At 44.3% G+C, this 27,144-nt stretch overlaps 1 protein-coding gene across 1 annotated transcript in view; it reads right to left on the reverse strand.

Annotated features, from left to right (window-relative positions):
- The window catches only part of DLGAP2 (DLG associated protein 2), a 365,596-nt gene that overhangs the window by 21,473 nt on the left and 316,979 nt on the right, over window positions 1-27,144 (reverse strand). The window contains exons 9-11 of the mRNA XM_060272460.1: window positions 16,367-16,716; window positions 6,168-6,253; window positions 3,493-3,908 (exon numbers count right to left, since the gene is read on the reverse strand). Of these exons, the coding sequence (XP_060128443.1) occupies window positions 3,493-3,908; window positions 6,168-6,253; window positions 16,367-16,716 (852 nt within the window). The remainder of the gene's footprint in view (window positions 1-3,492; window positions 3,909-6,167; window positions 6,254-16,366; window positions 16,717-27,144) is intronic.

The raw sequence follows: 27,144 nt of genomic DNA on the forward strand, positions 1-27,144 counted from the left end.
GCCCCTGGTTTTCAGCCACCCAGGGACAAAGAGCAAATGGTGGCCTGTAAATTTACCAGAGGCACCCGGCAGCTCATTACCAGGTGCAAAAAGTGTATCAGGGCCAAACGTGTTCATTGGTCTGATCTAGCAAAGTATGACCTGAGATTGCTGGCATATATGTATGAATTGTTTCTGCTCTGATGTGGCCACTGGCTCTGCTTGGCACATCCCATTTGGAAACCCACACATCCTAAGTAAAACACCATAAGATTTATCCTCCAACCTGCCAGTCAAACTTGATACCTCCCTTTGCCGTCTTCTGCAGGCAGTGTCTTGGGAGTGGGGAAACTGGGAAGACTGTTTTGTCCTCCTCCCTTCTATCAGGTTGATTATTCTGTCCACAGCAAAAGCTGCCTTGCATGTCCAACTACCCAGGGAATGAGAAGCAAAAACTACAGCCCAAAAGAGTTAGACCATGATGCAGTATACCTGCGAGGCAAACTCCTCGGGTCTGTTTTCAATAGCTTTGCAAACTCCTTGAAACAGCACATTCACAACCAAAAGAGGATTGACGATGCTGCGGGTGTAGAATATCTGGTGTTACTTGGGACACGAGTGGAAGCTTTAGAATCTCACTGCCACTGTGTTTGCTCAAATCTGCATTCACAGGAAGCCGCCTTGCCTTTCAAACCTCATGTCTACTTTGGCTAAACCTTTATTGGTAGGCATAAATCACAGAAGATAAACAGCTTAAATGTATTATGCCATCAATATTGTCTGGTTATATCTTGGAGAAGATCTACTCGGGCTACATTAATATACAGAGATGGACAAGCACTGACACGTTAAATATACTGACTTTCCTGTAAAGCCTACTGGAAGCAGTATTTCACCATAGAAAATAGTAGCACCTGAACGGTTGCCTTGAGCCAAAACGACTTGCTCTCATCAAGGGGTGTTCATGTCATGTATGTCGATCAAGATGCATTTCAAGCTGTGACAAATCCCAGAGTCTGTCTCAGCAAAGGACAATAAAGAGACCACGATAAATCTGTTAGCCTTTAAGGTGCCACACGACTCTTTGTTATTTCAGGCTGCGATATCACGGCGCCCTCGTGAGTGTGTGCTTATCAACCCATGAAGGCACAAAAGTGTCAGATGGTGTGTGATGAAAAACTGGGGGGAAAGAGCTTTTAATCTGGAAGATTCAAACAAGCCCAAAAGCAAGCTCTTTCTCTACACATTTGTTGTTGTTGTTGTTTAGTCATTTAGTCGTGTCCGACTCTTTGTGACCCCATGGACCAGAGCACGCCAGGCACTCCTGTCTTGCACTGCCTCCCGCAGTTTGGTCAGACTCATGTTGGTAGCTTCGAGAACACTGTCCAACCATCTCGTCCTCTGTCTCATATCTGTCCTCCATTTCTTTTAAGAGGGCTTCCTTCTGATGGAAGGAAGCCCCATGGGAAACAAGTAAGTATGCAGAAGTTTGAACTGCAAAAGGGAATTATTTGGTTATATTGCTACATGCCATGGCTGTTGGTGACCATTGGGGATAAAGGTAGGGAGACCAAGCTACGTTGCAGTGGGAAGGCAAACGGCATTTCCATGTGCTCTGGTACTTGTCACAGTGTCTTGTTGAGCCAGGAGTGGTTTAGTCATGCTGGCCACATGACCCGGAAAGCTGTCTGTGGACAAACGCCGGCTCCCTCAGCCTGAAGTGAGATGCAACCCCATAGTCGCCTTTGACTGGACTTAACCACCCAGGGTTCCTTTACCTTACATTACCTGATGCCATTTTACAGGGGATGAGTGGCGGTGAACAAGTCTGTTTGAAGTAACCCCTCCATCCTTCCCCACACTGATGCTGTGTCCCAACACAACCTCCCCGCCCCCCCCCCGGTTGGTGTTTTTTTTTTTAAAAAATTTTTTTAAGTGTTGCTCTTGTTACACAGCGTCATGAAGCATTTCCTTGCTGTTTCCAGAATTAAACTGCTTTTTACCATTGGTGACAATATTTTGTGGACCCCTGTTGTCAACCAAATAAAAGACAATAGGTGGTAATGGATTGTAAACAAAGAGGCATAGAGTGATGAGCTCGGTAATATAATGCAGTCTGCAAAGCAATACATTCCCCTTCTTTCTGCTGAGGGTGGATGCTTCGACCAGCACCGGAAATACCTCGTAAACCCAAGCATAGCATCTACTGCTTATATAATATGATTTGTTTCATACTTTTTATGAACATAATCGGTGCCACACTAAGGTTGCTTAAGCCCATAGCGATGCAACAGGTGAGGCTAGGCTGTTGAGCCACCTTCCGAACACAGGCGTCCCTGCTGCTTACCTGGATGGGATGGGGCCTGGCAGTGGGAGGGGTGTGCACAGGCACACTGGCAGGGTCATGGGATTGGCTGCACCAATATGCCTATGTGGCCCCCACCTTGCCACCACCTTGCCCCCACCCTAGCCACATCCAGGTAAGCAGCAGTGACGCCGGTGTCAGGAGGGTGGCTCAACAGCTCAGTCCCACCAGTTCACCAGTTACACTGCTATGGGGTTCAAGCAATCATAGTTTGGCACCAATGGTGCTTGTGAAAATATGGAACAAATCACACTGGGTGGACAATATATATACTGAATCATGTTTACCATCCAAAGTGGAAACACGGAATAAGCCCTCAGAATATTCTGAACTTTGGACATGGGAATTTAAAAATGCAATGCAGTTGGGATTTCTATACAGTGGTACCTCGACTTACGAAGGCGATCCATTCCGCGGCGCTCTTCGTAAATCGAAGTGTCCATTTTGCGCACACGCGCGGGGCGAAAATACTTCCGGGTTTGCGGACTTCGGAAGTCAAAACCTTCGGAAGTCGAGGCATTCGTAAGTCGAGGTACCACTGTATTTTCTCTTCCCTGTATCTGAATAATATAATATAATATAATATAATATAATATAATATAATATAATATAATATTAGCATAATATAACTTTAAAAAAAGTTAGCTGCTACATCAGTGATGCAAAGTTACAGAAAATTCTGAGAATTCATGGGCCATGTTCTGTTTCTTCCTTTCCTTCAGATTTCAAGAAATTGCATTTTATGTTTCTGTGGGACCAAATGTGAATTCTCCTTCATATTTGTAAATCACAGACTACAGGGAATATATGTGCGTGAGCTCTTCTATGTAGATAACTCAATAGGTTTTAGCTTCTATAGTCCCAGGAGACATATGACATATAAAAGCCAAATTCCAAAGGTGCATCATATCACGCAGTGCAAATAATCAAGAGGTCAGCATGCTATCAAATAACAACTTTCCTTAGAAACTTCTCCCTTTCACTACTACTACCACAAAATAAAGTTACAGGTCTTTGATTTAATAAGAAGGGTTGGGTTTTACCAGATTTACCTGAGTGATCACAGCAATAATATAAACATTTAAGAAGCACTAGACTTCTTTCAGAAGTACCCTAAAAGAAAATGCAAAATATGGCTATGGTCTTACTTTCTTCAGAAAGATCGTTTTCTTCCGCTTCTCTCTCCATCTCTTTACACCATCCTTCCATCCTCTTGGTCTCAGTATGTAGCAACTTCATAAACCAAGACCCATCTCGTCGACATGGAGACATCCGCCCTGTTTCAACTGTCTCGATGGCTGGTTCCAACCAAGGTTCAGGTGGTGGGAGATTGGAAGTGTCTACTTGGGTCCTATAATCTTCTCTGTAACTAAACAGCCCCTGTGTCCGTACAGTTCTTACCGCACCATATTGAGTAGGGGTGCTGGGTTCTGAATGCCGCTGGAAAGAGCCACCAAACTGAAGTCCCTTGTCCTCCATTGTTATGTGTCCTGGAAAGCCTTCGAGTTCCAGGTCAGCCTGAACCGCTGTTGTTACACTATTTGAGCGCTTAAACCGCCCGTGCCTGGAGAGGAACGGAAAACAGCACACAAATCCACATATTGCCCAAAATACATTTTTTTTCCTGATAAAATTACAATATCTCAACTCTGCAGCCATTCAGACTCTTTTATCATTACTGTTCAGAAATATTAATAAAAAACAAACATGGTCATTTGAATGAAGCAAGTGAATGAAGCATGCTCTACATAGGACACAATGGGACTATTGATCAGAAGAAAGATACTAATGAAAATCATTCAAGCCACCTTTGTAAGCAAACATTCTCCCACAGTAGAAAAGAAGGCACCTCATTTGTAAGTGAACTGGAGAGAACTGCCTGCAAAGGCTGCAGTGACTCGGATTATCACTAAACCAAATAATGGCAAATAGATGAATAACCAATCTCAAGGTCTAAAACGGGTCAGCAAGCTTTTTTGGGGGGTGGGTCAGTTCACTGCACCACAAACCTCCTGGTGGGCTGGAGTGTGTGTTTGTGTGTGTGAGCGGCAGAGGAGGCTTCTCTCCCCCTCTCTCCCCAGCCCCTCCTATCCCCTTGCCTACCCAGGGTGCTGCTGAGAGGCAGAGGCTGGCGGGGGCAGTGGCTGCTTTCGGGCTGCTCGTTCCTCCTCCGCTGACAATGACAGCCTCTATCGCTCGCAAGGGCAGAGCGGCAGAGGCACGAGTGGTGGCGGAAAACAGCTTGCTCCGACGAGGGGCTGCTGGAAATGCGCTCGGCCAGCTCAGCCCAACCCCCTTCCTCCTCTCGGCCATACGCAGCTGCCGCTTGTCCATTGGCCAGGGCCTCAAACCTTAGCAGGTGATTGGCCAGCAATTTGCTGCACCAGGAGGAGGGAGGAGGTTCCGCTGTGGTGAGAGGGGGGGGATGTCGGTGGGGGAAAAAATAGTACCTGCGCCGCGAAAAGAAACCACCATGGAATCCCCATGCCATGGGCCGGTTCCGGGAGGCTCATGGGCTGGAACCGGCTCATGGGCCTTAGGTTGCTGACCTCTGGTCTAAAATATGTAAGTATTTTCTGTGTGATGGCCTGGGATTCGGACTCAGATGCTGAACCTGGGGTATCCCCATCTGCACAGGGTTCCCCACCTCCAGAACCAGCTGAGCTGGGTTTAGGGCATGAGCTTAAAGGGTCCTCACCTGTGCAGGTTCCTCAGGTGCAGTCATCAGTTGAGTCTGCTCTGGGCCCCGATGTGATAAAGGACCCATTGCCTGCAGCCGCTCCTCTCCCAGCCCCATCAGGGGAAGCCAAGGCTGCCCCTGGGTTCGGTAACCAACCAGCCTCTCCTGAGCTGCAGAGGCTCAGGGCAGAGAGGTGAAGGGAACTGAGTTCTACCAGGAGGAGTGCTCGCCTCCAGGCCAAAAGAAGAGGCTAGTCACCAGAGGAACGGGGCCGCCCCATGCATTGGGGCAGATAAAAGCTGGCTAGACCCAGCCCCAAGTTCCGTGAGCAACATAGTTGCTAATGTGAGTCTGCCTGTGTCCTCGTGCCTGAACCTTGCCCTGCTTCCTGCCTTGCTCTCTGCTGGACTGACCCCTTGCTGGACTCCTGGACCTAGGACTGGACTTTGACCCTGCTTTACGGACAAACCCTTGGCATGTTTCTGACCTCTGACTACCTGGCTAGACCCACGGACTGTTTCTTGACTCTGCTTTCATCCAGCCCCTGGACTTGGCTGCCTCGCTAAAGCCTACTGCTGTTGACCTGGACTGTTGACCATGCCTCTGCTTGGCCCCGGCCCGGGTGAGCTTCTGGTCATCGCACCTGATGTCCACTGGGCTGGGCACCGCCGGGGCCAGCAGATTCTGAGAGCTGGGTTTGGCTCAATATATATAGGCAAGGCTGCAAGGTATTTCTTTGCCAATTGGCTTTTGGTTAAGGCAAACTGGAGTAGCTAGCATCCAATGAGATGGCTAGCAGTGATGTTCTATGTGGTTGTAAAATATGCTGCTTGTTTGGTTTTATTAAACAAAATTATTGTTTTGCTTTTCATTGTGTAGGTAGTAATACTTGGGTTTTTTTAATGTGGCTTTCTAAAACAGTAAACTGCTTTGGGAGAAATAAATAAATAGAATAGATATTAATTGTGGGAAAAGGTTGCTCATAGCTATTATTCAATAAAGGTAAAATTTCACAAGTAAACACACCAAATACATGCACATACATGGTACATGCTTTCTTGAAGACTCACACCACATTATATCATGTACACACACACACACACACACACACACACACACACTTTGTGCCTTTGCTTGACATACCGTTTATCATCTTCCACTTGCACTCCAACTGAGTGATATTCCCGTAGGCCTCTGCTCTCGGTATCTGAATCAGTTGCCGTTTCCACCTAGTTCAACACAAAAGATAAATCTGCAGAAGTGAACATTGAAAACCTGGAATTATTACTACCTCGTGGATTTAAACTAACATTACATTTCTCTCTTTACGAGTAGCAGTCCGGGCCCAAACATGTCTACAAATGGATCAGACACACTGATTGCAGCACAGGTTATCTGCAAGGAGGTGCATTTGAGATCACAGGATTGGGGGGGGGTGAATCTCATGGAGTGAAATATTTCAAATAGTGTGCTCTTGAATATTACAAAACTGTGAGGAGCAACTATGGCTCTGTTTTGACATTCTTCCCGCGTACTTTGGAAACCATGTCGAATGAACACATGGAGTAGCGTTGTGCTTGACATCCCACTTCTCGACCACCAGAGATTCAAAGTCTCCTTATGTGCACAGAGTCTATACACACAAAACCTGTGTGCACAGGATCTCTCCTCACAGTTTGGGCCCAGGCAACAAAACAGGGCCTCCCCTTGTATGGAGATAACCACAGAGTTACAACTTACTTATGTGTAGGGCTTGTGCACATGAGAACCCATGCAGACATCCCCAGATACCATGAATGCTGTGCCCAGAACCTGATTAGTTACTACAGGAATTTCCAGTCTTGTAGTACCTGATCAAAACTGAACTTTTAATTCAGGATGGATGAATTAGTTTATTTCCAGTCTATGCCAATTTTGCATGTGTTCATTCATAGGTCTGTCCTGTTAATGTGCATTAATCAAAATTCACGTGAAAATTCATGTTTAAAACTATGCAATTAGATATGTATTTCATCACAAATTATTCACTTGCATGTATATTTTATCTGAATGTGCACATTTCTAAATGGATTTTTTGTTTAAAAATTCCAATTTAAACATTTTTGGAACTGAGAATTGTACTGCAAAATTTCGATAAGTGCAAAATCTGAAGGAGAGGAAACCTTTCAGTCTGCAGATAGGGAGGGGCAGATCAGAGCAGTTTGTAATGAAATTCTCAGAAACTGAATTCCTCGAGCATATTTTCTTTAGTTAAGTTAGATTTTAAAAGTTCTGAATGTTACATTCTCAGTGCCAGAAAAATGAATACAAGAGGCATATATCTTGCTCCAAGTTATCGTTCTATGCAGCTTGCCAGTGCTGACAATCTCTAAATACCCCAGCCATTACTTCCATGTTTTAATACCTTTCATTTTCTTGCCATGCCTAGAAGCAGAAACCATTGCCAAATGAGGATTTTCTATGCAATTTGGCAAGCTAAACATTTTAGTGCTAAGTGCACAAAAATAAATCCGGGCAGTGGAGGGGATCCTCTCCTATATATATATATATATATATATATATATATATATATATATGTGTATATATGTGTGTGTGTGTGTGCGCGGTTTTAGTGTTCAGGTGGGGAGAGGTTTACCTGTATGCCTGTAAAATTCAGGAAATGGACAGAAATGGGCACTTTACATAATCAAGCTTGCAATAATACAAATATTTCTGCTACTACTAATATATATAGCACTGGAATGCTTCACCTCATTATTATTATTATTATTATTATTATTATTATTATTAGTAATAATAGTATACTGCCCTTTGTCATAATACCCAGGGCTTATGTAAGCATGCTTCATAGATATTTCCCCGGATATGCAGGGTGTCCTGGTAATTTGAGAGGCTGTTGTCAAAATTGGATTTCTTTCCCACCCCACCCCAACCCCTTACACACTTTATCATTGCATCAAAGGCTGTCTTTAAGCCTCCAAATCTATATATATAAAAATGTAAAAATATTGAAATTGACGGCCGCTATGTTCTCCGTAACCGCTTGACCGATCGTCCTGAAATTTTGACACAGCGATCCAGGCCACTCCCCGAGGGTTGTAGGGGACATGAAAAACCTCAAATCACACACCTTCGCAGGATTTGACCCGCTTTTCCACCAAGTCAAACAGCGCCCTCAAGTGGAATTCCTCCCACAGTACACCCCCTCCCTTCCTGTGAAATCTAAGCCACACCCACAAATCAAATGACATCATCAACCAAGCAACTGAAAGTCGGCCATTATCAAACCCCTAGGCCCTGCCAGGCTGCTAGGCCACCACTAGGCCCCGGGGGGGGGGGTAAGATAACCCACAAACCCCGCTTCCGCCACAAGATCCTGTAAAACAGGAGGCCTTGGCTCTATTTTACAGACTAGGCCTCAGCTCTACAGCCCTTTAAATACTATCCCGAATGGAGCCCTGGGTGGGAGGTGGGGGGGGAGGAGAAGCCCAAATAGGACATGGGCTGACGTAGGGTAGTGGGAGCAACTGTCCAACAACCACCGAAACAGCCATTCCACCCCAAGCCCAAAGCCTCTCCCGGCGGCTGCATTAATAAACGCCTGGCAGCATTAGGCAGCCGTTCATCATTTCTCCTAACACACACTTGGGGGCACTGCGAGGGGTTTTCGCTTTATAATTTAGTGGGCGTTGTGTAATGCTTAGAAATCCTGCTATGGCTTATTTTATGGGTATCTCTTATTTTAGGAGAAACAACTGATTGTAAGCCTCTGTGTCTTTTTTTTAGTATTAAAAAAAACAACCATGTACTTTCTCTCCCCAGTTTAAGTCCTCAGATATTTGCAGTGGCCACCCCCACCCCATTTACAATATCTCCCCTCGGCTTTGCAGACTAGGCCGCTTTCCAGACTAGGCCAAGTGGAGGGGGGGCAATAGAGGGCAGGGGTACATAATGGGTCAGAACGGGGGGGGGGGAGAGACACAGGGATGAAACCTGCCCTCTCCACAGTGTCTCGCCTCGACTCAGGGGGACTCTGAGGCTCAGGGGGATCTGAAGGGGGACTATTACCCTCCATTTCACAGACTAACACACAGCAACGCGTGCAGGGCCAGCTAGTGTTATATACAGAGAAAGATCTTTGCACTCTGGTATGTGTTGTAAATATAGAAAGACAAGCCAGTGATCTGCAGTAGAGTAGACTGGTTGCTTCAAGGCTGAGGCTTTGATTTCTCACCAGGAAATAACTTGTTAGTTGCAGGGATGGAGTGTATCCTCTGCATATGAACTTTACATTGAATAAATTAATATTCTTTGCTGTCAACCATATTCCCCAAATTTTGCTTTCTTAACCACCATAACTCCATGTTTTTCTTGGAGTTCTTCTATCTTATCTCTCGCCATATTTTTAACCACCATTTTTGTTTTACAAAGGAGGAGTGATAGGTAGCTGAATTGTAAGCATAGCTGCCAAGTCTCCCGTATTCCCCGGGAAACCCCCGTTTCCCCAGCCGTTCCTAGCTGGAAAAACGGATTTTTTTGTTTTTCCCTGGTTTACTTACCGGCCGGGGGAAGCTCCTTCTGTGCATGTCTGGAGTCTCTGGACATGCGCAGAAGCGATTTCTGGCGTGGCGGCCATTTTGGAACTGGGCGGAGCATGCTCAGAAGCGACTTCCGGTGCTGCTCTGCCCAGTTCCAAAATGGCGGCAGCGCTACTTCCGGTCTGCCGATCCCTTATTTTTCCGGCAGGAACTTGGCAGGTATGATTGTAAGGCATCCAGGTGCGAAGCATGTCAAGCTTCCACTTCCTTTGTTTTACACGCACATTTTCCAGGCCACACAGACCTAACAGGGTTAAGAGATCTGCTAGTAAATGCAGAGCTGGATGTGATAGTCACTGCTGACAGTGCATGGCATGGCAGATTCTTGTCTTCCTAACCCTGCTGGTCCCATGCTGGTCCCCACACAAATGTTATGGTGTCACTGCATTCTGTTACTTGTTTAATGCCTCATCCCATAATACCATTTCATGATTTCTAATATTTAGGAACAGGAAATCTACATCAGTAGCATACTCCGAGCTATAGAATGCATGCTAATTATTTGATAAATCTATCGGCGGTAGCTATAGGAGCCGAAGGTTTATTAGATTCTTTCTTTGTAATCTCTTACTGAAAACAGATCACAGGGATTTGAAGTTCAAGGGAAAATGGCAGTGATAAAGGAAGTAGCAACACATCCCCCCCCCAACACAGCTTGTTTTTTTGTCTATTACTACTAGCACTGAAGATTATCAACAGTTATTTAACACCACGAAGGCAGGAGAAATATGTTATGAATTGTCAGACTGTTTTTAGAAAGGTGAGATGGTGCCATAAAAACAGCTTCTGTGCTTTGTTGGTGGAGTAATAATAATATATCTGTTCACTGTGAATATTATTAAAAGGAGTTCATTAAATGACAGTGTTTAATTTATCACTGGAACCTCTGAAAATTTTGCTTGGTTCCTAGAAAAATATCCTGAAAGTATGGTTGACCACAACAACAATTAAAACAGAAAAAAATGATATCATATATTTATTAGTTTTGTAGCACCTTCCTTAAGAAACAATGTTCAGCAAATATTTGATCCTTACAAATAACTTTAAGCCACTCAGTGAGTTTTATACTGAAGAGCTCATGTTTTTGACATCTAAACCAGTATTCCGTGACCTTTTTGTGTGTGAAAAGCAACCAAATTAATTAACAAATTCACTAATTAGTTAACATTTTTTTAAAAACCTACAAGAAGATGTAAAGGATGGCAATATTTTCTCAATCTTCTTAAGAAAACTGACTGCATCCTATTAGAATGGGTCTTTGGGGCAAACATTTATACTCCCCAAAGTTAACCTGTTATCCATATTATTACTTAATCCTATATTTTACTGGCAATGAGATGATTAAGAAGAACACGAAAGTGTATGCTTTAGATATTCATTTTTTAGCCAGCACCTTGTAGATGTGAGATTAATAGCGAGACCTCTCAATCTGCAAAGTTCTGGCAGTGATCTGGGTCAGACAGTAATGTTGAAAACAGAACCTTATGGCTTCCTTGGTATCTTCTTAACTACAGTGGTACGTGGCAAGATGAATGCCTCACGCAACGAAAAACTCACAAGACAAAAGCGTTTTGCGATCTTTTTGTTGACTCGCAAGACGAAGTTTTCTATGGCCGCACTCCGCAAGACAACCCCCCTTTTTTCCTTTGCTCACATTGGAAAACCGCAAGATGAAATTTTCGCAATGCAAAACGACTCGCCGAACGAATTAATTTCGTCTTGCGAGGCACCACTGTAAATTTAGACCAGCATAGGCCTTTTCGTTGATCTTTCTGCTACAGCCTTAGAATAAGAATGCCTGGAACCTCGTGGGGTTGTTGTTTTTTTAAATAAAAAACAACCCCACAAGGTTCAAAGTCCTATGTCACAGGAGCTTTATGAACCTGGCAGCAGTCTGGATTCAAATGCCGAAGTGGTGGTATGAATCCACGAGTGTGGTCTTGTGTACTTGCTGCTTGTCTACTCATATTAATGAAGGTCACAAGAAGGAAGCATTCAATGTGGCTCTTTTGGTCACATTGGTCAAAAAGCAAATTAACATATGTAAAGATTCAAGAGACGCCGGCTGAGAGTAGTGGTGGTGTTTTCCGGCACCAGTGTTGCTGTGGTTTACCAGGAGCGGGGCAGGGAGGTTGGAACTGTGTGGATATTCCTGCAAAGATCTTTACTTGTACGTACAAGGCCATGGATGTACTGGTTTATTGTATGGTAGGGTGGTCCTTACTAAGACATACTTGGAGCAGAGCCCATTGAAATCAAGGGACAAGGTAGTCATGACTTGGTTGGATAGAAGCCATGGGATATATTCTACATATTAAGCTGAAATACTATATGATGTACCCAACAAAGTAGCTCTGTTAGGGCAAGGACGTTTGGCTGTGCAAAGTAACTTTTTCTGCCCTCTTCTCTCCCCATGTGCTCCCTAAATCTGTTCTAAAAGGTAAAGGTACCCCTGACCATTATGTCCAGTCGCGGATGACTCTGGGGTTGCAGTGCTCATCTCGCTCTATAGGCCGAGGGAGCCGGCATTTGTCCGCAGACAGCTTCCGGGTCATGTGGCCAGCATGACTAAGCCACTTCTGGCAAACCAGAGCAGCACACGGAAACACCGTTTACCTTCCCGCTGGAGCGGTACCTATTTATCTACTTGCACTTTGACGTGCTTTCGAACTGCTAGGTGGGCAGGAGCTGGGACCAAACAACAGGAGCTCACCCCATCATGGGGATTCAAACCGCTGACCTTCTGATCGGCAAGCCCTAGGCTCAGTGGTTTAGACCACAGTGCCACCCACATCTGTTCTGGGTTTCCCTTTAACCCTCTGGAGCAGACTTGAGGAGTTCATGGGGGGGACGGGACGAACACATGGAGGAGACAGAGGGGAAATCCCATGACACAAATAGAATTATTTGGTTGGATCCTGCCCTGCAACCACAGGCCATGCCCGCAACAGAATCATGGCATCTGGGTTACACCAGTACCAGTGTTTCCTGCAGTGATTACATGACCTGTGAAGGGGAAACACGCATCCATTGGGTATGTATCACTGGGGAGTCAAAACTGACTGCAACATTCTGTTGCGTTCCCCTCAAGGTTTAGAGCAGGGGTCAGCAACCTTTTTTAGCAGGGGGCCGGTCCACTGTCCCTCAACCTTGTGGGGGGCCGGACTATATTTTTTTGGGGTGGGGGAAATGAATGAATTCCTTTGCCCCACAAATAACCCAGAGATGAATTTTAAATAAAAGGATACATTGTACTCATGTAAAAACACGCTGATTCCCAGACCATCCGTGGACCAGATTTAGAAGGCGATTGGGCCGGATCCGGCCCCTGGGCCTTAGTTAGCCTACCCATGGTTTAGATATGTGTGTCTCCCCAGTTGGTTTTATTGATGGGTTTGATTGTATTTATTTGAATGCAATCTGAGAACACTTGGGATATAAATCAAAACAAAATAAGTATTATGCATGCTCTAAGAGGGGAAATGGCAGTCGTATTCCTGTGGAATTCCCGTAAATGTGGGGTGGATCTAAAAAAAAAGGCGGAAACATAAAAGAAAACAAGAGTGGGAGGAAGCTCGCTTGCAGTGTTCCATGTAATCTGGGGGGATATTTAAAACAGAGACAATATTTTACTTCCAAATTTCCCTTGTCAGCACAGAGGCTATAGCATGGAATAGTGTTGATGGGATAACTCCTGCTGGCTTAAATACTGTACGCGTGATTGCTTTTATTCCTCTGAAAATCTGAGTTTTGTAACAGCTCCCTAGGAAATTCCTACTAGGGTCAGTAGCTGATTTCCATCTGCAGAGGCAAAAAAGGTTAAAATGAAGAATGTCAGAGTAGCTCACTGCCTTAAGTTAAGCTGCAGTCTTCAGCACTGCTTCCGTTGGCGTACAAACCTTGTTAAAACAGAGTGTGATTTTAAAAATCCAGTAATTAATGAGCCTGCTATGAATGGAAAGACATGCAGGTGCAAGGCAGTGTCTGTCACTGCACAGCCACCTAATGAGAAAACTCGGGCTGCCGTTAATCAAATAAATATGTAAATAAAACCAATTTCTCAGGTGCCTTAAAGGCTTCATTGGGAAAACCTACAAGGTTTATGGAGCACATGATTTCCTGCACTGTAAACATTAAACGTCAGGACGCTTTTATTTATTGCAACCTTGGCAATAGGTATACGACAAAACAAATCTTCTTTTACAAATGGCACAACCAGAAAGGGATTATCCTTAGAGGAATAATTTGACTGCTGTTGGTCTCCTTGCCTTGTGGACCCGGTATTGTCCATGGGATCTGCCAAATGGATCATGGAATAAAGTCTTTGTCCTACTGAAAATATACATTTCAGCTTTTTTTCTTTGACAAATAATGTTTGTCATTTGCTGTATTTGAAAGGAAGCAATAGACACCGAACATGAGATGCCTCGTTGCTATAGAGATTCAGCTCCCTCTGTGCAAATTGCTGGGCAAATATGTGAAATACACAAAACAAAACAAGCTAATAGGAAAAGCCCTTATAAAAGACATTGCCTTTAAAGACGGGACGACTGTACAGGACAGATGACAACATCTGCTAGCACCTCCCCTGTTTGAGCAGAGAAGCCTGATCAGGAAAGGAATTCCTTGAAGCCCAAACTATCAAAGACTCTTCAAAGCTTTATTATTATTATTATTATTATTATTATTATTATTATTATTATTATTAATTATTATTATTATCTATCAAAGCCCCACCCCTTCTCTTTTTTAAATAAATAAATAAGTGACTTCATTGCAGAGTACTGCAGCGTGAATCGTTAAGAGCTCCACGCTTAATTACTGCCTAAGCATACAGAAAAAGAGCTGACCTGAACATTTTATATTGACGCTAAATTGAATTCTATACATTAGCTGTAGGCCCGTAGCAAAGTCACAGAGGGAGATATATGGCTTTCTATCAGTGGCATTTTATATGCCTAGGACCTTGGCTAAGGCTGCACATTGCCAAACTCCTGGAAGGAGTGCTTTTAGAAGATCTCTTTTAAATGAGACATATCTAATCAGGAAGCTTTTCACGACATCTCTTTAAACCCGGTAATCATTATCGTCACTGGAATGGCTTTTGTTTAAAAGGGACGGTAATTCTACTTAATGAGGATGGTTTCTCACAAGGCAACCGCCATATTCCATTATATCTGAGATGGAGTAGAGACAGTTGTGCTACCTTCGGAGCCGACAGCAATCTCGGCATGCAGCATTTTACCATAAGGAACAAGGTAAAAAAAAATGCAAGAAAGAGTGCTCCCCCCCTTTGGTAACAAATGAGCTGAACCTAATAAAATGAATCGAATTATTGGGGTGCATGTTACAGAACTCCTGAGATCCTTACAGAGGTCACCCTTATGGCCTTTACTTAAATGGACAGTTGTATTCAAGAGGCTTTCAGTGACCACTGACCTCGAAACTTGACAGCTACTGAAAAATATTATTTTGAACTTTAGATTGGTAAAGATTTTATTTAGCCCATTGAATAATCCCAAGGTATACTGGTATTTTTTTTACTAGCATTTCAAGAATATACACAAGTAGGCATGAGCACTAGGGCTAGCTGTAACTATTATTGCTTATGGAGCATCATTCCTGAGACCAATGGTGCTTAGTTATCACCAGTTGTAAAGGAATATACTCCCAATTGTAACATGATATACACAGCCAAGTATTACCGTACGTGTGTAATCCAACTTTTGGTAATGATTCTTGCGGGGTGGATGTTTGTTCACAGCCACTCACTCTGTATTTCTCCCTCAGCATATGACCAGCTGGGAACAGTAACCTTACTGTTTTGTGGTAGAGTATTTGAAGGCCTGATTCAAGTTGCAAAACGAGCTAGTACAGCCCTTACAATTTTAAAGTAAGTTTCAAGCAGTGAAAAGCAGCCGTTTGAAAGCCTCCTTATGTGAAGACTGTCACCATGTCAACAACTGAATATATACAAGCTGACGAGGGTCCATTTCTATATGGAGATGTTTTCAGATGAATAATCTGAAAGTTGAGCTTCTAAAGTCCTCATTCAGGGACTATACCACCTCATGGTGCACTTCCACACCTGCCCTCTGTTTCTTCAGGGTACCCCCCACCAACGAGTGAAAAAGAAGAAAAGTCACTAGTAACATTCAGTTTCTACCACAGTTTCATACATGGGGCAGAGCTGCAATGGACACCCTTAAGTATAAGCCTATACGGATAAGTATTTTAAATACTAGCACAGCAGCGGTGCTTTCTATACCATGGAATGCAGTGTTCTTCCTTTTCTAGCAAAACAGGGAAGAACAAACAGCCTATGTCAGGACTTCTCCTTCAAGGTCAAAAGAGGGACCTGACTAATAGTCCATGTTTCTACCGGTGGCAGGATTCTATATAAAGGACTCTGAATTTACAGAGAGGAGGGAGAGGGAGAGAGAGGAACATGTTGCTCACCTGTGTGGCTGAGCAGTATAATTTTCATATCAAGCATTAATGGCAGGCAGCTTGCCTAGAGATACATTCATTCATTCATTTTTTCTTTCCAGGCACTGCACACTGGCTGAACCATTTTCTGCATGGCCACATAGCTGTGATGTGAATGACAATTAATGCTAAGCAGCCAGGGAATGTTGCTCAAGTTATTAGGAGCCACTGAAGCTGAATGACTCATTTTGGTACTATTTACGGAGCCGAGGAGGTGAACAGCTTGCCGCAGAACAGATGTTAATGACAGGCTACCTGAATCCCTATCGAAGAGCGCCGACTCTTAAGGAACTCCTCCGCTTTCGACACGAGGATGGCCTTGTCGCTGGTTCGCACCGAGGGGCCGTGGCTCTCAGGCCCATGGCGTTGTGCCGCAGCCGTTTCCATAGCCAGGTTCATGGCCTTGTTGCTATCCAAGCTGTCTGTGGAATTGTACATCCCTCGGCCGTCCTGAGGCCACGGTGAAATCCTCTGAGTCCGGCTATCATGATAGGCATCCTGGGTGGATTCTGTGCTGCTCTGTGCTGTAACTGAGATGAGTGGCTTTGAGGTTGTACGTGGGGGTACAGGCGGTGGCGTTTTTTTGTAACTTGTGTAAGTTACAGCTACGGAAGAAATTAAGAGAAAGAAAACACAATTAATAATAATAATAATAATAATAATAATAATAATACTGTTGTGATTTATAGGGTGGGTGGGAACTGTCAGAGGACGATTATGCTGCTTAAAAAACAGGAGGCAATTATGAAATATGCTCATCTGTGAACCTCACAATCAGCACAAATTCCCTCTCACATACAGAATGGGTAGCCATAGCAACAGGTTCATTTCATTTCAAACAGGAAACAATGACTGCGAATGTTCCTCTTGCACAAATGAGAACCCTCAGCCCCAGTGAAGAGAAAAAGCAGCTAGGAGAGAATGCCTGCATCTTAAGTTTAAGCAAAGATGGGAGGCCAGAAACCAGGAATGAAACACGTGCTTGTTGATGCTTCCACAAATGGCACGAGAAGGAAGGTATAATTCTTTCCCTCCCCTCCATTCAGTGCTGGCACGGATTATGCAATGACCAAGTGGATTATGGACAGGTTGCAACAATCCTGTAATGAACCCAGCTTCCCAACACCCAGAACCCTTCTAATTTTCAACTATGGAGGAAATGAAAGGAGGGGTGGCAAAAAGAGGGAAGAGAGAGGACAGTGAATTAAAAGCTTCATTGGATTTATGAGATGGGAAAATAGTCAAAACATGCAACATACTACTTGAAACTGTTTTTGCTTCTAGACTAGGAAGTGGGATGCCCACTAATGAGGAGGATGACTTTATCCCACCCAGTTTAAAGTACCTATTTGGTGACTAATAAGACCCAGAGATAAGATGAGGAATGCCTGGGAAAACAGTTGGTGGCTCCCCTACTATAGGCACCTTGCAAAAGGCACTGAGGTTGATTATACAGAGGTGCAAAGTACGGAGCACAGAAAAAAGCCTTGAAAACAAATATCTACTGTTACTGTTAATTCACATGAAGCAGGTCTGATTTCTTTGCCCAACCCACATAATAATACTATCTCGCCCAGCAAAGCATGCATACTTATGTTAGAACAATTCATAGTATAATCTCCTTGCAGAAAAATACTCCCAAGTTTTATTTGTACAGAAAGTTGTACAGAAACTGTTCCATGCCAGGCACAGCATAGCTGGCGAAGATTCTCCCACTCACTCCCGCTTGCCACAAAAGACTCCAAGCAGATGACAAAATGGCAGCCCTAGATACAAACTGGGCTGAAGTTTTGAATGATTCAGCTAGTATTTTGGAGCTGTTGACTTGGACCCAGAGCTTTGGAAAAAGGTTTTAAATGGTTGTGTTTTCTTCTTCTTCAATTTTTTTTTTACTAGTCTTTAGTCCTACACATAGGTGAGCACACAGCCAAACTAACCATTGCCTTAAACCAGGGGTCAGCAAACTTTTTCAGCAGGGGGCCGGTCTGCTGTCCCTCAGATCTTGTGGGGGGCCGGACTATATTTTGAAAAAATATATGAACGAATTCCTATGCCCCACAAATAACCCAGAGATGCTTTTTAAATAAAAGGACACATTCTACTCATGTAAAGACACCAGGCAGGCCCCACAAATAACCCAGAGATGTATTTTAAATAAAAGGACACATTCTACTCATGTAAAAACATGCTGATTCCTGGGCCATCCGCGGGCCGGATTTAGAAGGCAAATGGGCCGCATCCGGCCCCCGGGCCTTAGTTTGGGAACCCCTGCCTTAAACACATTGCCTGTGATCTTCGGATTAAGGGCTGTATAGAAATTCAATTCAATTTAATCAATCAATCAATTAAAGTAACCTGCTCTGGACCTGGAGCAGTCCTCTGTGTCAGTTTCCTGCCAAAAACTGCCCTCAGCTACTCATTGCCTCCCAACAAGGCTAACTGGGGCAGTGAGGTGGTTGGCAGGAAACGGATGTGAGATTGAGGGCTCACATTTTTTTCCCCTTCAGAATAAAAGTGGCTAACTTAAGCATCTATTTTTAAAGAGTGTCCACTGGAACACAGAGTTGTTTTGTTGGGCAGGACAAAAATAAACAAATCCTGTGTGGTTCCTTACTCATTTACAAACCTGCAAGAGTACTGCCCCAGTTAGCCTTGTTTTAAAAGATGATTGACAGATGAACTTCTTCCCTAGTCCCCCCCCCCATCTTTCTGATAGGAAAGCATACTGTATTCTGCTGAGGATCCACTTGTTGAAATATGATATGTAGTGTACAGTGGTTCCCTTTTTTTTGTAACTCCTTTTCAGTTTTTTCCAGCATTAACCTGGAGCTGCTTTGTTCATTCCTCATGTTCCCAGGTAGGCTGCTTTTTGAAATAAAGGATGGAAATTGGCAGGTACTATTAAAAAGGCGCTCTGCTGCATCAAAGCCAAAAATCCCACCTAGACCAGCATTCCTGCCTCTGGTGCTAGAGGTAGTACACACCAATGGATTGCCTTCCACATGTTGCAATCAATCCTGAATATTCTCAGATAAGAACTTTCCAGCCCGGTGGGTATAACCACATTGCTCTTCCCAATTTGTGTGTTTTGGTCAGGTTCTTGGAGGCTGGTCCACTAGGTCAAATGGGGGCATTGCCCCAACAATCTCAGTCTGCCCTCAGCCAGCCCCCTCTTGCCTGTCTTCCTGTTTACAACTGGCCAAGGAAGTGACATTCGCTATCACTTTCTCTTCCTTAGTCTCAGTATTGTCTTAATCGAATGCAACAAGCAGAATGGAAATGAAACAAACATAGAGTCTCACTGCAAGCAAGGTGCCTGACCTCTATGTAGGACCCAAATGTACAGAAATCTCAAGAAGAGAAGAATGAGGAAACTGGCTCACTGAACAGGACTTGAGCTTACCTTCCAAGTCCCGGACTGCAGAATCCGGGACCGGCAGCCGTGTGACACCGGAAGTTGCGTCGACGTAACTTCCGGTGTCGCTTTGCCCTTCTATGGGCACCAAAAATGGCTGCCGCCAGCTTCGAAAGTCGCTTGTACGCATGTCAGGAAGTGCGCCGACACAACTTCTGGTGTCGCTCTGCCCATCTATGGGCACCAAAAATGGCTGCCACCGACACCGGAAGTCGCGTCTATGCACTTCCGGACATGTGTAGATGCGACTTTTGAAGCCGCCGGCGGCCATTTTTGGTGCCCATGGAAGGGCAAATCGGAAAGAAAAAAAATGGGCGCCGGCAGGAGAAAATCACGGAGAAAAACGGGAGACGAAGTGATACGGGGGACCACCATGGAAAGGTAAGTAAAAACGGGGGTTTCCCAGTGAAAACGGGGTACTTGGCAGCTATGGGACTTGAGGCCATACCTTGGAAGGCGGCCATCTTGCAAATATAGCTTGTCCGTTCACAAACTATTCTCCAGTACAGTACACAGAAAGAGAACTACCTTGCCAGAACTAATGTGGAGATGCTGCCATTCATCAGGAGCAACAGGAGGAGGAATCCAGATGACTTAGTGCTTGTGTAAAGAGCTGCTGACACAGTCCCCCAATCATCTCTGTTGCTAAAGATGAAGAGGAGACCCCCCAAAGGTTCTATGGGGTGGGGTGGGGAAAGTGTGACATGCCACCCACAGGAAGAAGTAAGTCAAAAGGAATAATCTACAGCTTTGTGAGGTTTTTTTTCTTTTCATAATTAGATGAAATTTGCAGAACGGGAAGCCCCTTTTGCAAAATTTCAGAAGAACAGCTGCCATGATATCCTTGCAAAGGCAGCCTTTATAGGCTCGGTATGGTCATAAAACGGTGTGCTTAACCTTGCCTATTGTTTTAGAGTCGATTTGGACAAAAGCAGCATGTGTGCGAGAGAAGTGCCGCTAGATAAGAAACCCGCCAAACTGCAGGCAAATAGGTTCATTGTCTTTTCTGCTAGGCACATTCAAAGTTTCATTGGGAAGATGGGATTTGCTTTCCACCCTGTGGTTCTGCGCTCAGAAGTTCAGTGGTAGCGCTCCTCGGGGGTGGTATTGCAAAGAAGCAAAAGATTTTGGTACGAGAAGGAGGCTGGCTTCTTTTTCTTTTATTTTCTTTTGCACAGAAACAGCCTTTTGTAAGGGGGGGGGGCACTGTGCCATAAGACTGTCTCACTCTGCTGCCACTGGGCTTCGTAGAGGGAGCATTCATCTTCTGAGCCCATATTTTCTTTGCCCCCTATCTTTCATAGCCACTTGCTTTGTGTTCATGTGTGTGAAGTTTTTTGAGTGTGTGTGTGTGTGTGGGGGGGGGGGGGTTGTTTCCTCACTTGTGCTGTGCCCCGCACTCATCCTGAGCAAGAGACACCAGTGATGTTTCTATGCAGGTGCCTTCTAAGGCTGTGGCTGGTGTGTTGCTCATGAAACCTTCTTCCCGCTGAGCTGCTCCCTGTAATGCAGGCAGCTGGCAGAGGTGGGATTTGCTGCTGACTCAAAAAGATCCACGATCTGCCACTTCTGTGACGACCCAGAATTAATTTGCCATTGTTGTGGGCTTCTGCCATAGGAATGGCATTGGAGAGGCAAGCCCCCGGCAATGGAGGCTGTGGCAGCTCCTCCTCAGTGCCCACCACTGGAATACTGCTGTGTCTTTGTAGTGGTGGTAGGAGCTTTGAGGCAATCTTCCTCCTCAACTAAATTGTCCAAAAGCACATCGGAAAGTTCTCTTCAGTTTCTCCGTCTAGCAAGCTGACTTCTCCTCAATGTGCTGCTTGGTGCACCTGTTTATAGCAGTGAAGGCAGCGTGTTTGAGTTTTGTGAGGGGTAGAACTCAAATGGCTAATGCAGCCCCGCTGCCACACCAGAAAAAAACTAGGTTAAATTAACAAAATTTTAACAAAGAAAAAACCTATGGAAAAACACGTACAAAAATTTTCTGCTCTCTGGCGTCATCTGGTGTTGCATGCTTATAGTGCATACAAATTGTTGTTTATTTACTAATGTAGCTGAATCCTAAAAGTAAATTAAAATCTGTACAGTATTGTATTCTGCTTATCTGCTCACAACTGTGACTGCTTGCGTACAGCCTGACAGCACTGTGCAGACTTATAGTGTGTGAGAAATACCACACAAATAAAGAAGTTATAGGACAGGCAGTTTGCGACTGATAAGTAAAACAAATCGCTTGAGATGGACAAAGGGGTGAAGCAGAACTCAGAGCGAGCACTTGTGCACTGCGCACTTCCAACAATATATGCTACAGCACTAAGTGATAGCGGCATGTGTGTAACTTCCCTCCCCACAAAAGCAGGAGATACATATTATGACAGAGAAGTAAAATAAATCAAGTGATACAGGATCAGAGCTGGAACTATTCTAAGGCAAAGAGGGAGGGGGAACAACACTGATTACAACTAATTAGAACAATCGACACATACATAGACCAAGAAAAGAAAAAGAAAGCAGGCAACTTCAAAATCAAGAGGTAGATTTGAAAAAGGCAATAAGGATAGGGGGGGGCGAGGAAAGGGTGAATAAATAAGAGACTGGCAATATAAGTTTTGGAATGAGGTAAACTTGTACTGGCGAAATGCAAAATCATTTTTACAAGCCTCCGATTCACCCTACGAGAACTCGCTCAACGTTACAACGCCGAAGCGGTAGTGGTTGGCCGGGTGCGATGGCGGCGCTCACCTGGCATATCGTTTACTGGGAGAATGTGGTAAATTGGCAGCCACTCTTGTAAACAGCGGAGACAGCACTTAAGGGTGGCCAGGAAAGTGCTGCGGCCTTAATTGAATGCTACTGGTCCTAGGAGACTGAACTAACCTAATGGCAATAATCACCAGAGAGCAAAACTATTACTTTGACATCTGTATCCCAAAGCACTGGGTATAATAATTTCCTTTGATTATGAGTTAGACCTGTCAAGCGCAAAGCAACTTCCCCTTCACCCTTAGAGGCATAATTTTGCTTTCAGCAGATACTTCTGTGAAGCATTTTTCCGTGTTCAAATCATTAAGGTATTGCAAGGTGCTCCAGATTTTCCACCTTTGGTTGAAGGCACCCCATGTGTATCCCCATTCACCTCAGACAAATCCCCAATCCCTTCAAAGTGGTGTGTTTTGCTTCAGAATCCATCCAAATCTGCCGCAGACCCCAACAAATACTACACAATGTATTGATTGTGCAATAATGCCATTTATTTCTCTTTAAAGAAATGGCAGTAAAATATTAGCATCATTAAATAGAAATAATGAAGTAATTATTTTTAAAACTTGCATCCGAAATGGTCACGTCATTAACACACACATTTTAAAAATGGGGGTATTTATTTATCAAGAACTACTGATGGTTAATAATTGTTTTTAATTGCATCATAAATCCTAATCAAAATGTAAATTGAAATGTATATTCACTGAAGTATTATAGTGGGTTAATTTATTATGTTAATTTAATGGCCTATCTATGACTTGAATTAGTCAGCCATTTTTAAAAAAAATACTATTTCTTATCAATAAAACAAGTAGCAGAAAGTGTAATTTTATTTTATTTTTTATATACAAAATTAAACATTGATCCACTTTTAATTTTTGGTTTTAAATAATCTCCCTTGTCTTTCCACCACAGGAACAATGTGCAGGTCTTTTGTGCTGCCTTCATGAATGGCTTCTGTAGCGTTCTGTCCTTGACCCATATGTGTAAGTCCTGTCTGGAAAAAAATGAGATGAAAAATTAAGGATGTGGATAACTTAAAATTGTTCAGACAAGAACTTTTCAAGCTAAACTTAAAGTTGCTAAAAGTTAAAGGTACACTTTTTTTTTTAAGTTACAAAGCAATGCTTTTCCTAAGTTACGTTAGTTGTTGTTCAAAGTTTTGTTACAGGTCAGTCAGTAAAATTAAATCTGTTCAAAGCCAAGTTGTGTTCACTATGTGTTCCCCATAGTTAAGTACATGTGATAAAGAAAGCTGCAATTGTGTAAGATTAAACATAAAAATACTCACACTGGTGCTGAGGGAAATCTTTTTGCTTCACCAAGACGTTACTGCAGAAAGGAAAGGACGACTGAAATGAATTTTAAGTAGAAAAATCTGCACAAGTTAAAATGCAAGAATATCAGACAGATCTGATAAGCAGAGTTAGGCAGATATAAACCCAATAGTTTATCAATGGCCTCAAAAACACCAACTGCATAGCATTATACTGCTTACAGTATAATAAACTCTAGGGCAGGTTACAGGTAGGTAGCCGTGTTGGTCTGGATCGAAGTAAAATAAAAAAATTCCTTCAGTAGCACCTTAAAGACCAACTAAGTTTTTATTTTGGTATGAGCTTTCGTGTGCATGCACACTTCTTCAGATACAGTGAAAATGAAATTTTCACTGTATCTGAAGAAGTGTGCATGCACACGAAAGCTCATACCAAAATAAAAACTTAGTTGGTCTTTAAGGTGCTACTGAAGGAATTTTTTTATTTAAACTCTAGGGCAGAACAGCTTTGGCTTACACGATACAGTGGAGCAGAGTTGGGGAAAATCTTTGGTCACCCATATATTGTGGGCCTACAGCTCTCATCATGCCAGACCATTGGGTATGTTTGCTGGAGCTGAAGGGAGTCAAACAATACATGGGAGTTTAGTGGCACAGTCCCAGTCCTGGCAATTGCTCAAGGCCCTATAGCTTTCTAGAAGTCTGTGGGTTGCCCTCCGCAGCCTCCCTCTAGAATCTGTTTTTGCCACCAATGCTACCTGCTATAGATGGGGCGCTCTCAAGGACAGGATACTGACTCTTAGCTTCTCCTGCTAGTTATCCATGGCCAGGTGGCCAGGTGTGTGCAGGGTATGTACTCACTGGAAGAGTAAGAAAAGTGTGGGGGGGCACATCGCCCCCAGCAGCGCGATCCTGGCAGGGAGCCATCACAGCTGCCCTCCCCTGCACTGGATGCCATCCTCCACAGGAGGCACGCCACGCCCCCGCCTGCTCTCCGCCCCCCCCAGTGCCGGAGCATGAAGCTCCACCACTGTATGGACTGCGCACTGATCTCTTCCTTCAGTAGAGTGACACACATGCATGTGCACCAGAACATCTGTGCATCATGTCCTTTCCCCTCAAGATTTATAAATGTCCTGGCCTCCAAGTAATTCTTCTTCTTCTTCTTCTGAGAACACACACCAGATACCTTCAAAAATGAGAACCAGGTTTTTGACCCTTACATTCTCTACAACCTGGTGATGTGACAAAGATATCTGCAGCCAGAACCGCCATGATCTCGACTCCTTCATGTTACCAGGAGCATTCAACTTCTCCTGGATCACCCTATCCCTTACTTTAGAGCAGGCTCCCTCAAACTCGGCCCTCCAAATGATGGGACCATCGTCCCTGACCCACTGGTCCTGCTAGCTAGGGATCATGGGAGTTGTAGGCCAAAAACATCTGGAGGGCCGAGTTTGAGGGAAGCCTGCTTTAGAGGCTACCATGAGAGTGGGGTGGGCCCCCTTTGTGGACATATCTGCCCATGTTGGGGGCGGCAGACTTGGAAGGGGGCACATCATTCCATGAAAAGGCAGGGCTCTGGGATGGGTGACACTGCGTCATCATCCCAGGCCAAGACGTGAATAGTTTGATAGCAGAGTGGCTTGGACTCTGCTGGAAGGTCTGCTCTCCTATTCACTCCATCACCCCAATCCGATTTGGAAACAGCTGCTGCTTTGTTCTAACAGTGTTTAGGATGCACGTGGCCTTAGGATGGACACAAGCTCAGAAAGGCTGCAAAAACACTGCCTCAACTCCACCCACCCCAGGCTTCTCTAACCACTAAAGGTCACCCCGCCCTTCTCTTAATCCAACCAACTACTGTACTCTCTATGGCCCACTCACCCCATATCCCTGCCCTCCCAGACCCATTCATTCCAACCCACCTCTGGATGCATCTTGCAAGGCTGCTGCCTCTGCCCACACCGCTGCCGCCGCGCTGCCAATCTTGCCACTCTTGCTGCCATCAGATGAGCCCTCTGTCATGGCTGCAGGCACCATGGCTTCTGTGACACGTAATGTCATGCTGTGAGGTATAATGTTATTCTTTGCATTGTTGCCGGAAGGCATCCTGGAAGTGACAGAGAATCCGTCTACTTTCAGCCCCCACCCTGAGCAAAGCAGGGAGGGCTTTTTGTGTGTGTGTGTGGGTACACATTTTCATGTAACGCAGTAGCCTATTTTCAGCTCCATACTATTGCTGACAATTCTGCCTCTAAGTATACAATGGCTTCGAAACACTTAAACAAGTGACATTTGCACATTTTCTACACATAATGGTGTAACGGGGCATCTATGTCTCTCCTTCCCCCGCCTTCTCCCGTAGATGAAATGTCATATATGAAATAATTTGGCAGCACATACAAAGTATGTGCATTTGGTTCGGTTAAAGTTGATCTGTCTTGGTGGTAACCCACAACCGTAATTGGTTGCCATACGTCCAGAAGTTCCCAGGCATATCTGGAATACTGCAGGCAGAAGCAGTGCCTGGGTGGGAATTGCTAAAACGTCCGGGGAAACCCATGTCAGCAGTGTCGGTTTGGGCTCAGCCACTTTTCTGTCCAGATTTTCACTGTTTGAACCTTACCGCAACAAAGCGAAATGTTATGCAATGCTTTCACACTCATCAGCTACAATATATACAGAATTGGACATTCATAAAAGAAACTGCAAAACAATTTTCTCAAAACTCTAGATCAGAATTGAATTATTTACCTAAGATACAACACTTGCAGTCCATGGAAACCTATGGTGGGTAAGAATTACGTATGCAAATTGTTTGCCTGCAAAAAGAACCAAGTACCCAAAAGTATAATTCATCTTTGCAATGGTTTTGGATTGTGCAGAAAAGATGGTAAAACACAGTTTCTGTTTATGGTGCAGCCCCATGGATATCACTGGGACAGTTTTAGCATAACAATCATAGTACCATTGAATTGGAAGGGACTCCCAAAGTTCATCTAGTCCAATGCCCTGCAATACCGGAACCTCAGATAATCCTTGAATCATACTTGGAAAGAGTTAACATTTTAGCTATGCTGCATTGGCTCTGAGCTAGAAGAATGACCAAGGTGGAGTTGCCTTGCAAAACCCTTGGCTTAGCCTGCAAGCAGTTCTGAACTGAATAATTTGAAATGTGTGTGAACTCATTGTGTGGCTTGATTATTAAAATAGGAAGATATATTTCGGGGAGCAGGGATATAATCATTTGCAGCTGACGAAGACCACAAAAAAGCTGGGATATAGGAAGATTTAAGAACACAGAACGCCCTCCCTACGTAAACGGTTGCTTAGATTTAAGCAGACTCTGCTTAGCCCCTTAAAAGGTAAAGGGGCCCCTGACCATCAGGTCCAGTCGTGTCCGACTCTGGGGTTGCGTCGCTCATCTCGCTCTATAGGCCGAGGGAGCCGGCATTTGTCCGCAGATAGCTTCCGGGTCATGTGGCCAGCATGACAAAGCTGCTTCTGGCGAACCAGAGCAGCGCACGGAAACACCGTTTACCATTCCGCCAGAGCGGTCCCTATTTATCTACT

The sequence above is a fragment of the Zootoca vivipara genome, chromosome 3 (genome assembly GCF_963506605.1).
Source record: "Zootoca vivipara chromosome 3, rZooViv1.1, whole genome shotgun sequence".
Taxonomy (NCBI): domain Eukaryota; kingdom Metazoa; phylum Chordata; class Lepidosauria; order Squamata; family Lacertidae; genus Zootoca; species Zootoca vivipara.